Source organism: Polypterus senegalus, chromosome 13 (genome assembly GCF_016835505.1).
Source record: "Polypterus senegalus isolate Bchr_013 chromosome 13, ASM1683550v1, whole genome shotgun sequence".
Lineage (NCBI taxonomy): Eukaryota > Metazoa > Chordata > Cladistia > Polypteriformes > Polypteridae > Polypterus > Polypterus senegalus.
In genome coordinates, this window is record NC_053166.1 from 142,170,798 (window position 1) to 142,183,742 (window position 12,945).

The window sequence follows — 12,945 nt, forward strand, 5'->3', positions numbered from 1 at the left end:
TAAAAAATACAGACAGTGGAACAGTGGATGCTCTAAACTCATATTTTTCTGAGGTCTTTACAAGTGAGGAAGCAAATAACCTCTAAGTAGTAAAAGGAGGTACTGAGTGATTTGGAAATTGTAGAGGGAGAAGAGCTGCTCAGATTAAATAAACTGAAATCAAACAAATCACCAGGACCAGATAATATTTATCCTCAAGTTCTTAAGGATGTTAGCAAATACATATATAAACCCTTGACATATATTTTTAGGAAGTTACTGTGCACTGGGAAATTCCGAAGCACTGGAAAAAGGCAAATATTGTCCTGTTTTATAAAAAGATCCAAGCAACATCAGGCCAGTAAGCTTAATGTGCATCACATGTAAATTAATGGAAGAAATTATTAAGGAAAAGGTTGAGTTGAGCAACACCTGGCAAGAACAGGAGTTTTACTGAACAGTCAGCAAGGGTTCTGAAGAAAAAAAAAATGTATTTTAAGCAACAAAAGGATAGTATCAAAATGGAGCATATGAAAATTATTTATCTTGACTTTCAAAATGCATCTGATAAGGTGCCACATGGGAGATTCGGCATCCAAGTGGGAGCTTGGGGTGTACGGTGTGCAGAATTGGCTCAGAAACAGAAAGCAGAGTGTGATGGTGCGAGGAACCTTACCAGAATTGGCTAGAGTTAATAGTGGTGTCCCACAGGGGTCACATGGTGCACCAATCAACCTTAAATGTACAGAGCCACTGTAAAGTTACTAAACAGCCTAAACCTGTTTTACATGGTGGAAGAAACCAGAGTACCTGGAGAAAACTATGCAGAGAAAAAAGGGAATGAGTAAACTGTACACAACTTTGTATCCAGGACACTGGAGCTGTGACAGTACAGTACACAAACTATGCCGCCATGCTATCCTAAATGCAAATATCAGATTAAAATACTGAAACAAGGGCAATCAACACAGCAATCATATCAAACAGTGCTCATAACAAGCTATTCATGAAATCTGCTCCAATCATCACCTGATCATGAAGCTACAGAAGAACCTGAAACAGCAGTGGTTATGAACCATAATCCTAACAATGATATCCTCTAAAGATCTTACAAACAAATGTCTGTCTGCAGAGGCCTTCTCTAAAATGTCCCTTGTCTGTGTTGAAGAATGAATAGGTAAGGCAACACAGGTTTTCTTGTCAGTACCTGAACCCTTATAATGATTCATTTATAAAATTCATACACCAATCCAAATTCAATTCTGGTCTAAAGCTGATGAAAATGGCCTACACTTACTGTAAAATGTTTTAGGACAGTAAAACAGAAAAAGAAAAGGAAAAAACCTCACCGCAGGTCCTTCAGCTGCTTACAGTGCTTAAAGCACTCAATCAGGTATGGCATGTATGTTACTTTTTTAAGCATTCCCAAATTTGCTAGAGAGAGCACTCGCAGCTCTTTACACATCATGCCAACCTGTAATAATCCAGCCCCATTCAGGATGCCTGGCAGCTGGGCTAAGGTCAGAGATTTTAAGAGTTTTAGATGACTAAGCCATGCCACCTCCTCATCTCCGATCTGTTTTGCCTGAGGACATGGTGGCAACTCCTTACGAATAGCTGGCTCATTGCGAGGCATGGAAGAAGAAAAGCTTGATCCTATTAGTTCAATCTCATAAACAAAAGGTACAGCCTCAAGCAGACCTCTAAAACTTGAGTTTGGAGAATTCTGGTCTGACTGCTCCAAGCTGTTTTTAGGGTGGTATGTTTTAACGCCAATCCTAATATTCTTTTTAAAGCCAAAAGTGAGCGAATGTCCTGATGGCTGCACACTATGGGCTGGTGGTGAACCAGAGTTTTTTACCTCATCTGAAATGCTGCACACTGGTAACGCCAAAGAATGCAGATTCTTCAGTTTGGCCAAGATAGCACACAAATGCTTTCCAGAACCCTGATGACTATGATGATGGGCGGCCGTCAAGTTGAGGTGTTGTAGATTAGGGCATGCGCTTACTAGCGTTTCTGGCACTTCCCAGTCAATATCATCATCAGCATTTCGGGAGGAGTCTGTGGAAAGGCAGTGTATACATCCACTGAGATTTAGACTTATAAGAGACCTGAAGTCCTTGCCATCATTCAGCATCCGGTGAATCAAATGGCTGCCCAACACCATGCAGCGACTGAAATTTAAATAAGAAGGTGCAGTAAGTTTTAAATTCTGTAGGAAAGAAGTACTATCCACCCACGTCTTAGGCAGTTGCAAGGCTTCCAGGGCAGCATTTTTTGCCATACCCTCTAAAATGTTTTTTGCTGCTGCTCCACTTTCGGGGAAGTTTCCAGGGATGGAAATGACAAAGGCACGCAGGTTTTCAGGTACCCGAACACTGAAAACTGCTAGATAAAGTCTCATCACAATCTGATTGACATAGCCAGGTGCCAACCTAGCATAAAAAATATTGAGGTTCTCATAGTGTGGAACACTGCTCTGGCCCACCATTAGCTGACAGGAAACCATTGTGCCATCTCTGGTGTAGTCATTAATTTCAAAATACAAAAGAAGTCTTTCCAAATTTGTACAGCAAGGCACAACTCCATAGGATGGTGTGTATAAGGTCTGCTTGAGCTCAGTAACTTGGCTAAGCGTTGCTTTGCTCTCGCTGTTGAGTTGGCTAGAGTCAAAACCATGGTTAATATCGATGGCCAAAGAGCGCAGAGACCGAAGACAGGACAGCATTTTTGACAAACGCAGAGAGGTCAATCGACAGTCCGACAAGTCCAGTCTGACCAAACTCTTACATCTGGATATCTGGTCAATTGTTTGTGGACACAGCCAGTAGCACCCACTAACATTTAACTCCTGAATTTTGGTAGCTGTTTCTTTAACCATTTCTTTAACTTTATTGTCATTTACCTAAGGAGATAAAAATGAAATTTCAGATGGCAAATACATCCCATTAATCAATGTTTTAACAGTTTTAAAAATGTTAATATTGGATGTTTTTACATTGAATTTATGCACAGAACTCTCACTGTATTATTCTAACAGACTGCCTGCATTCTGCCTCAAATGCACAAGAGTGCAACTCGACAACAACAATGAAAGTAGCTTTTGGTATTTATGTGGAAAATTGCCAATGTAAATCTTTGCATCTTAGATTCGGTGGCATATGTTGTTATAAAAATCTCAATTAAGGTAATTATATGAACGACTTATCATTTTGATTCCTAGGAATTAAAAAAAAAAGATGCAGCCCATTTTACCCACCAGTCATGCCATCAGAATCTTTACACAGAGTACACCAGTAAAACTTTACCTGAAAAAAATCAGGCTTACTGACTTTAAGCAGCTACAGTGTGCTGTTTTTTTTTTTTCTAATTTCTTAAAAAGGGGCCAACATCTGCTTTAAAACTGAGCTACCCTTCAGTTATGGAAGTAACTCTTTTCTGCGATAACGGAGTCTTCTCATAACCATTAAACAGTACACACTTTTTGTTAAAAAAAACTAGAAAAGCATTGGCTTTCAGAAACTCGTTGTTGCTATTTTTCTTTTCTTTCTAAGAAAGAAAATATTTTGCACAATTGTTTTCCTCAGAGGTGCTTTACACATACAGTATAACTCATGTTATAATTCATTGTTTCAATCACTGCTGGGTTGTGACTTTGGCTAGTCACTGAGTGAAGAATTTCTGGGGACTAAAGTGACAACCAAAAGTTTAAAGTAATGCGACACAGGTAATGTGAGATTTTGTTTTTTCATTCTTCCATGGATTGTTTTAAACTGTTGCCATTGTACAGCATTGGTCACTATTGGTTTCTGTTTCAACAAACGTTTTTTCTCTCTATTCTATATCTACAGTATGTATGAATGTGAAGGGAATTCTAAGAAGAATATTGAGGGGTGGCTGACAATTAGGCTTTCACCTGGGACTTTGTCTATAGAATCCCTATGTGTGTGTATGTTTATCTGTATGTCTGTTAATCTTAAAGTAGACCAACCTAGTAATGGAAAGATAAGTCCCACAGAAACCCACGATAACACATGCATGAAAACATCCAATTACATTTCTTTTTTATCTTACACTACTACCAACTACGTGGGATAAGTAACATAAAAAAGAATATCAATTTTGGGTTGAATATTCCTTTAATAGAGAGTGGTGGCTCGGAGGTTAGGAATCTGTGCTGGCAACTGAAAGGTTAACTGAATTATGTAAATGCCAGAAGTGATTCCACTCTGTTGGGCCCTTGAGCAAGGCCTTTAATCCTGCAATTGTTCCGTCCTGCATAAGACATTAACCTGCAAGCAGATCCTCCAATTTGCAGGGGTTTGTGGAAGGATTGGCACTCCAGCCACTGTAAAAACCTCCCACTATTCCCAGAAGTCACCTGTTGCAATGCTGCGCTCAGGTCCTAATTTGGGATCCTGAGGGGTTTTGTCATGTGGTGGGTGTTGCAACACGCTGTATCAGTGCATGGCTCCAACCTCTCTCTCTCTCCTCACTCACTCACTCACTTTCTCCTTTAATAGTCCACATACTACATTCCAAAGAAAAAAAGTAAATATTTACCTGGTAGTCTCTGGATAGCAGTACTTTGCTAATAAGGCTTTTATCCAAGCATAAATTAGCAAACTTTTTACACACTTTCCTCATGCTAAGGATTAAATCATAGCGAGGTACAAACTTGAGAATATTCAGCAAGATTTCATCAGAAAATTCAGTCAGGCCGATGCCATTTCTTGGCACTGGATCCTCAGAGGGCACCTCCTGGGATAAAACAAAAATAAGTCAGTGACAACAAGTAATGTGCACAAAGTTACACTTTAGTATTAAAGGGTCAGGTCAGGAAGTATGCACTGGTATAGCATGTTGCCACACTCACTACATGACAAAACTGCCTGGGATCCCAGTTGGCAACCTCCCAGGTAGACACACTGTCCAGTCCCACCCTCAGGAAATGTCCGTCTATCTGCCACAGCCAGGTGTTACGTGGGCGTCCCCTTGGCCTGGTTCAGCCGCTCAGGTCCTCAACAATGAGGATCCTGCGAGCAGGATCACCCACGGGGAATCACGCATATGGCCATAGTGCTGTAACTGACGCTCCCTCACAATGCAGGTAATGTGCCTCATTTGGGACTCCATGAGCAACAGTTCATTCGATACAAAGTCAAACGAGTGGTACCCAAGGATTCTTCGAAGAGACACAGTACTGAAGGAGTCCAGTCTTCATCTCAGGTCACTGGATAGCGTCCATGTCTCGCAACCATATAGCAAGACAGGAAGTACCCGGACTCTAAAGACTTGGACCTTCATTCTTTTGCAGAGATATCAGGAGTGCCACACACCCCTTTCCAGCGACCTTATTACCCCTCATGCTCTTCCAATCCATCTTCTGACTTCATAAAAAGAGTCACCAGAGACATGAATGTCACTGCCGAGGTAAGTAAACCTCGGGGTAAGTAAGTATGTATGTGGGTACTCTCCAATTAAATATTTAGTATTGTAATATACACAAAAAGGTCAAATGAACTTAATCACTCTCTCCTATTACCCTCTTTTAACGTCCTCCTAACTTTCCATCCATATTTAATAAACCTACTCAACATTTAATCAACATTCATTAAAAACACAGCCTGACATGAGTAGGCTATAATTAAAGATGCATTAAATCCATTTATCCATTATAAGATAATTCATCAAATTTATCTTTTAAAGTTGTTTTGCCAAATAAAAGAAATACAGACATAAATGTACTTTTTGTGGCAGTATTCCTGGAACTATTCAACATTTACTTTGGTTATGTCCCACTGTAAAAAAATTCTGGACAGAGTTACAAACTTATATGAAAAAGAGACTAATGTGGATGATGGTTTTAAAGAAATAGGTATTATTATAACAGTGCTGACAAGTTGCATCATCCAGGGTACAGTCACCAAATGGTAGGAACTGGCATTCCACTATGTAAAGGAGTAGCTTCAGAGCGTGCTGCAGGAGAGCCTATAAAAATGGCAAGCCTGCCAAAGTCACAAACGGAATTCCATCTAATGTGTCAATGGCAAGCACTCCTTTTAAGCATAGCGAACCACCTAAAAGAGCCATAGTGGCGCTCGGTGCCAGCACTACATTGGAGTCAGAATCAGGATGAAAAGAAGACCTATTGTCCGATTTTCACTAGTGATGAATGCTGTAGAGACCACAACTGACCGACCTGGCTCTTCTGAGGAGTTGCTGTAGAGTCTCAAGGCTAATATCCAGGATCTGGAATGATGTCTGCAGCATCAGAACAGGGGGGAAGACAGCTGAGAGACTGCTACCTCTGCAGCTCCTCCACTGCTTCTCCATCTGCCAAGGTCCATTGACTCAGGTGTGCGGAAGCCAGTGGAACTCTAGGCTCATGGAGCTGGGAAAAATGTGTCAGATTGAGTTGCCACTGACCCCAGTTGAGCATTGTGAAGCAGGGCCTATGGTAAAACTACACAAGCAAAGGATGAAGTGTTACAGAGCAGCAATAGAGAGGCAGTCTCAAAGCTAAGATAAGGACCTGGAATGAAGTTTGTAGATTTAGTTTGGTGAAAGAAAACAGCCAAGGGACAGGTACAGCTAAAGCTCCAGACAAGGAGGTTCGCCTGCTCACTTAAATTCGACAGATCACAGTGTACAAGTGCAGCACTGAACACCTCTGCTACACTGCATGACACTGCAGAGCTCAACATCTCTGATGTATCATCTCACAATGCAGCATCCAACATCCCTGCTGCGCCACCTAACAGCAAAGTGCTCAAGACCCCTGCTGATTTGCCTTTATCACATGACCGCAGAAAAAACCCGCCTTTTTGAAGAGCTGTGCACCATTTCAAGAAGTTGGGAATGTTTGTCGGGGACAGTAGCTTTGAAACGAGGACTATGATGCGGCCTGGGATCAGTCACCAAACACTATGAGATGGCACCCCATTATGCAAATGAGTAGCTTCAGAGACAGCCGCAGGTGAACCTATAAACATGGCAAGCACGTCAAAATAACAAACAGGTGTCTGAACTAAAATCTTGGATGGCTAATAATTTTCTTAATCTAAATCAAAATAAAATGGAGCTGCTTATAGTGGGTCCATCAACTAAAGCCCAAATTGGTCTTGGACTTCTGGACTCTTTCTCTGTCTTTTCCAAACCTCAAGTCCGCAATCATGGTGTTACCTTTGATAATAACCTCTCTTTTGAGAAACAAGTGAATTCTGTAGTCAAGAGTTGCTTTTTCCAACTTTGTCTATTAGGTAAGATCAAGCCTTTTTTATCTTCTAGGGATCTTGAGAAAGCTACTCATGCTTTTATCTTCTCTCGCCTCGATTACTGCAACTCGCTGTATTCTGGGACTAACAAATCTCTGATACGCAGGTTACAGTTGGTCCAGAATGCTGCCACTCGCTTTCTGGTTGGGGCAAGAAAGTCTGATTCTGTTTCTCCAATATTAGCTTCTTTACACTGGCTGCCTGTTAGTTTTCAAATTGATTTTAAAATCTTGCTGCTAGTTTTTAAATCTTTACATGGCCTTGCTCCTGCCTATTTATCTGAATTGTGTGTTTTACACCAGCCATCCAGAGTGCTTAGATCTTCCGGTCAGTTGTCTCTTGTTGTCCCTCGTACCTCATGTAAAACCAAGGGGGACAGACAGGACTTTGCAGCTGCTGTGCCTCGCCTGTGGAACTCTTTACCTAATTACATAAAGGGGTCGTCTACAAATGAATGGTTCAAAACGAGATTAAAGACTCAATACTATTCACTTGCATTCCGTGACCTTCAGTAGTACTGATAGTTTCCTCATTGTGATTATATAACATTATTTCTATTTATTATGTATCTTATTTTATGTTCATATATTTTATTTCTATTTATATTTTTATGTTAATTGTTTTGTTTTTCTTTTATTCTATTATTGTAAAGCACTTTGGCCACATCATTACTATGTTGTTTTAAATGTACTATATAAATAAATTGACATTGTCAATTCAATCTAGTGTGGCAACTGTGAGCAGTACTTTTAAGGATATCAAGCCACCAAGAGCAGCTACGTAAAGAGCAAAGAATCTGACACTCAAAGCTGGCGCCACATTATGCTAAATTACAATCCTATTAAATATAAAATTTGTCATTTGTAATTAACTTAATGACAGTATTGTCACATTATTATATATACACAAATGTTAATGTTTAATTAAAAAAACTGAAGTTGGAGAAACCTAAAAAGAGAACAAAAAAGCCCAAAGCTTCCATCTAGTCCTGTGTAACTCAATCACTTCACAATGGATTTATTTTATATTCGGTTACAGTAATTAACGGCTTATATGCCACCACACTGGCATTCCGCGTGGCTCTACTGCCACCTGTCTAACGAACTGGTGAAAAGTTCTTGGTGAGGGCTGTCTGCCATATAAACTGACCAAATACTATATTAGCGGTCCTGAGTCTGAAAATTAGCTACCTAAATTATTTTAGGTATAGTGTGCAAATGCTTTCTTGCAAACGGTTTTCTTCTTGTGCCAAGCAGACTAATGACAACGACCCATTTCTCGCATTTCTACCGATCACAGGCTCCAGCTTCCCCGCGACGATGAGAGGAAAGAGAGGGTTTAGAAAATGGATGGATGGATTGATAGATGGATTTTTCATGCCCTAAAGCAAAAATGTCCATTGACCTCTATAGGGACGGATAACTAGACTACTGTAACTGTAAAACTACATTCTGATAAAGTAAGCATTTGACAAGTCGTCATATTATAACACCCCTTCGCGGACCTACACCCGGCGTGCGATTGAGGGAAAAAAACCTCCGACATTCAGAAAATTAGGAAACACATGATAAACTTATAACAAAAAACAGTTGAACCCGCCCTAAGCAGGTCGTTCCATCTCGCGAGGTGACAAAAAATTCATTGAACGTACACCCTCTTTAATTACACACTGTTTTCTTCCCCGTTCAGTACCTCTGCTTCCTGACAGTCCATTTCGCGGAGCAAATACGGGCTTCAAGAACAGAACAAATAAACTTCTATATATGCAAATTGAAGTGAAAATAAGAAACAAAAATATAATAAATCAAAACATCTCTTAATCGCTTGTTGACAAAAAAAAATCTTCTTGCAGGAGAAGCAGACACGGAAGGTCTAGGCGGTGGGACAACAGCTTACTTCCGCCGAAGATGGTGAGGAACTTCCGACTGACTTGTTATTGGCCGCCATACTGGTAAGGGAGTTTAACTTAAATAGCCGGTATGATTGTATAGAATTAGGAAGAATCCAATCGCTAATATAAACGCGTGTGAATTTAAGAACAGGTAGGTATTTCTGCCTGCCAAGCTCCTAAACGCTTCATGACATTTCCCTTATCACATAAATAGTAAGTTTACTGTTTTTGGATTTGGATTCTGGACTTCAAGGAAAGATTTGGTTGAGAAACGCACTGTTTAGTTACTATAAATATCTGGTAACGTGGTGCCAGGATAACACTCTCTCCTTAAATGTTAGTAAAAGAAAGGAGATGTTTGAGGGCATATGGAAAAGAAGGGAGCAGCACGCACCATTGAGAGACAGGGTGAAAACCTTTACTTTCCTCTGGGTATATTGATGAGGGTCTTGCTTGGTCCCACAACACTATTCAGTTGCTAAAGGAATCTGAAGAGCACTTGCTTTTCCTGAGAATGCTAAAGAAATTTGACATGCCACACAGAATTCTGAGCAGCTTTTATAGGGGTACCCACTGAGTGTATGCATACCAATGCTTTCACAATCTGGTTTGGTAACTTCTGCACAGGACCACAAAATCAAGGTGGTGGTCAGGATTACCCAAGTCATTTCAGAATCAGAAAACTTTATCAATCTTGAAGTAAACAGCTCCTCCATCTTTGGAGAACATTATCATGTCAGTTATCAGGAGGGCTATTAGCATTATAAAGAACATCACTCACTCCAACACAGTCTATCCACGCACCTACCATCAGGTATACACCATATGAGTGCGAAATCAAAAACTACGGAAGATTTTTTTTTTTTCTGCAAGGAATTGTGATTTATTCCTGTTCATTACCTCTTCCCCTTACAATGTTTGATTTTGCTGGCACATGCTGTAGGTCCAGCCAGTAGTTTGCCTTTTCTATTCACTTACTTATGTATACACATTAAAATCATTTCAGTTTTTGTTTTGTCTGGTGCCTCCTGACTCACCAGTATGAGAAAAACCCCACATATGATAATACCGTTGTTCTCATCTTGATGTCTAGTTACACAAGGCATTGAACTCTTAAAATTTATTTTGACCCTCTTGACCAAAAATGAACACCTTTTTTGTACATTTTTGAGCTATATTTTCAGAAGAAAATTACACCTTTATGATGAAAAGTATATCATTAGGTGTCTTTTGCAAAAATCATCGGAAAGACTTGAAGTTGTGCCTGCCACATCAACTGACCCCAGGGGTTCATCCCCTAATATGATACAAGGCATCAAAGTTACTCCCTTTCACAAAACTTTGAAAAAGTTGGGTCAGTAATATAGTAACGTGGAGTGCCATTTTATGCCTTTTCGAGGTTGCTCTTCATGAATATGATTATATTTTTGATATTTTAATTATTTACTGGTGGTCCTAGCCTACCAGAAGGTTGAAAATGACACATTTCAAACTTTTGGGATATCATTTAAAATTATTTCAAGGTCAGTTATTACAAATATAATGTTATTTTTGATTCTTTATTAGTTATGTGGCCCTCCATGGGCCACTGTCAGAGAGTGAGAAATTACCAGTTTCTTTTACAATCGAGAATATATAGACTTTAAATATTTGAATTGAAGCAGACATTGTAATATTTCAAATATGTGACAAAAATGTTTATTTTGTACTTCTACCTCATGAAGTAAATCATCACATTTCTCATGAACACTCACAATTAGATTGTCTTCACTAATTCTGACTTCTTACAGGTTGTTTTTGGATTATATGTTTCAATCTCAGTATCTCATTTGTATGTTTACGTAATATTCATAGTATATAGGCTTACTTTGCACTGCTGTATTAATTATATTGTCTTGTCATTTAATTGTGTACTGGTAGCCAGAAGTGCAGGCAGAGTAAGATTTTCACAGTAGAGTGCAACTGACTGTTTACTGTGCAAAAGACAGTAAACTCTCATCCTTTAAATAATTATGTACTATGTCATTTTGATAACTTTTATTTCATCCCCAATGGAGAATTCACACTTAAATTGTAAATATATGTAAGTTTCTTATAAATAAGGTGGTTACATTGAAAGATAAATTGATAATATCCTTTTAACATAATGGTTTATTAAATTAGCCATCTATACTAAAAGGTTTAGAGTATCAGCAAGATAAATTAATTAAGTAAATCTGTTGCTACATTAAGACTTTTCAACTTTCTTTAATTAGTACTTTTTTTATTTATTTTTTCCTACTTTTTATTTTTGTATTATCCTGAAAAATGACAAGAGCTTCTAGACATCATATCATATTTTTTTTATTTTTTCTCCAGCCGTCTGGAGTTTTTTTGGTTTTTCCGTCCCCCCTGGCCATTGAACCTTACTTTTATTCGATGTTAATTAATGTTGATTTATTTTGTTTTATAATTGTGTCTTTCATTTTTCTATTCTTTAATATGTAAAGCACTTTGAGCTACTGTTTGTATGAAAATGTGCTATATAAATAAATGTTGTTGTTGTTGTTGTATATCTTTTTTCAGTGTGTAACATACAGTGGATTCAGAAAGTATTCAGAACCCTTCAAGTTTTCACACTGTGTTATGTCACAGAGCCTTGTAACGAAATCATTTAAATTAATTTTTCCTCATCAAGCAGCACTCAATTCCCTTGAATGATAAAGATTTTTAGAATTTTTTTTAAATTAAAAACTGAAATCTCACATTGGCACAAGTATTCAGACCCTGCTGGACAGATCCCGATGGTCATTCATAGACCCAATGATCCTTAATGCTATATTACTGGAGGTCTTGTGGGTTCTTAAATGGTTTCCCTTGACGGGTTGGTACAAAGGGGTTATCTATCTGAACTTATCTACCTATTTATGTATTTATTAATTTACATTTTTTCAGTTAAAAGCCAAATTTCCCGCTAGGGACAAAAACTATCTATCTATCTATCTGTCTGTCTGTCAAGAAATAAATAAATACAGAGAAATCCAAAACTGGTCTTCCATAGTTCTTCAAGCGATAACAAAGGTAACCTCACTTCAACAGGAATATGGGAACTTATCCCCAGTAGTATGGTGTAGTGGCAATGGAACTGGACCTAAAAACCACAAGGTTGCTAGTTTTGTCCTGTTGTCTGACCCCAAGCAAGCCACTAAACCTGCTTGTCTGTGTGCCAGCCATAAAATAAAATATGTGAGAACAGTTGTACTATGCATCTGAAATTAAAACATGACATATTTTGAGATTTTTTTTTATAACTGCGTTAGCATAAAAATAAAAATAAGGTGAAATGAGGAATTGCTAGTTTGTACCAAATACTTTATAGTAAAACATAAGACTATCCAGTTTATAATGAAGGCTATAAAGCAACTTTTGTCTAACCTGTGTATTGTCAAGCCTTCAAGTGACTACTTGAGTGTTTGTATTGGTATTCAGGAGCTTTCTTAGTACTAATGCAGGCTACACAGAAGAACAGTAAATATTTAATTTGTAAATATCGAGGCCAAAAGAGTGAACACTACACCTGGTTTGCTCAGAGAGACCGAGGTCACTAGGAGGCCAAATGTAACTTCTACAAAACGTTTCATGTTTTTGATGAAGTAACCCAGCTGCAGTATCTTTTAGTGTAGCTCTGCATTTCCTGTTTCTGGGTGGGGCTGGAGCTTTTAGAAAGGTTTTCTGTGTTAAGAACTATGATTGAAAGCAAAGCACCAGCCATTTCTGGACCTTCCGACTGTTTTTAAGAGTTGCATAGTTTTACTC

The 12,945-nt window shown here is 38.7% G+C and overlaps 1 protein-coding gene across 2 annotated transcripts in view; it reads right to left on the reverse strand.

Annotated features, from left to right (window-relative positions):
* fbxl18 (F-box and leucine-rich repeat protein 18) overlaps positions 1 to 9,188 on the reverse strand; it is a 64,964-nt gene extending 55,776 nt beyond the window's left edge. The window contains exons 1-3 of one of the 2 annotated variants that reach the window (XM_039775518.1): positions 8,952 to 9,188; positions 4,546 to 4,743; positions 1,329 to 2,887 (exon numbers count right to left, since the gene is read on the reverse strand). In XM_039775518.1, the coding sequence (XP_039631452.1) occupies positions 1,329 to 2,887; positions 4,546 to 4,743; positions 8,952 to 8,972 (1,778 nt within the window). In that variant the 5' untranslated portion in view covers positions 8,973 to 9,188. The remainder of the gene's footprint in view (positions 1 to 1,328; positions 2,888 to 4,545; positions 4,744 to 8,951) is intronic. The other variant, XM_039775519.1, reaches the window with a different exon arrangement.
* Positions 9,189 to 12,945: the final 3,757 nt, after the last annotated feature.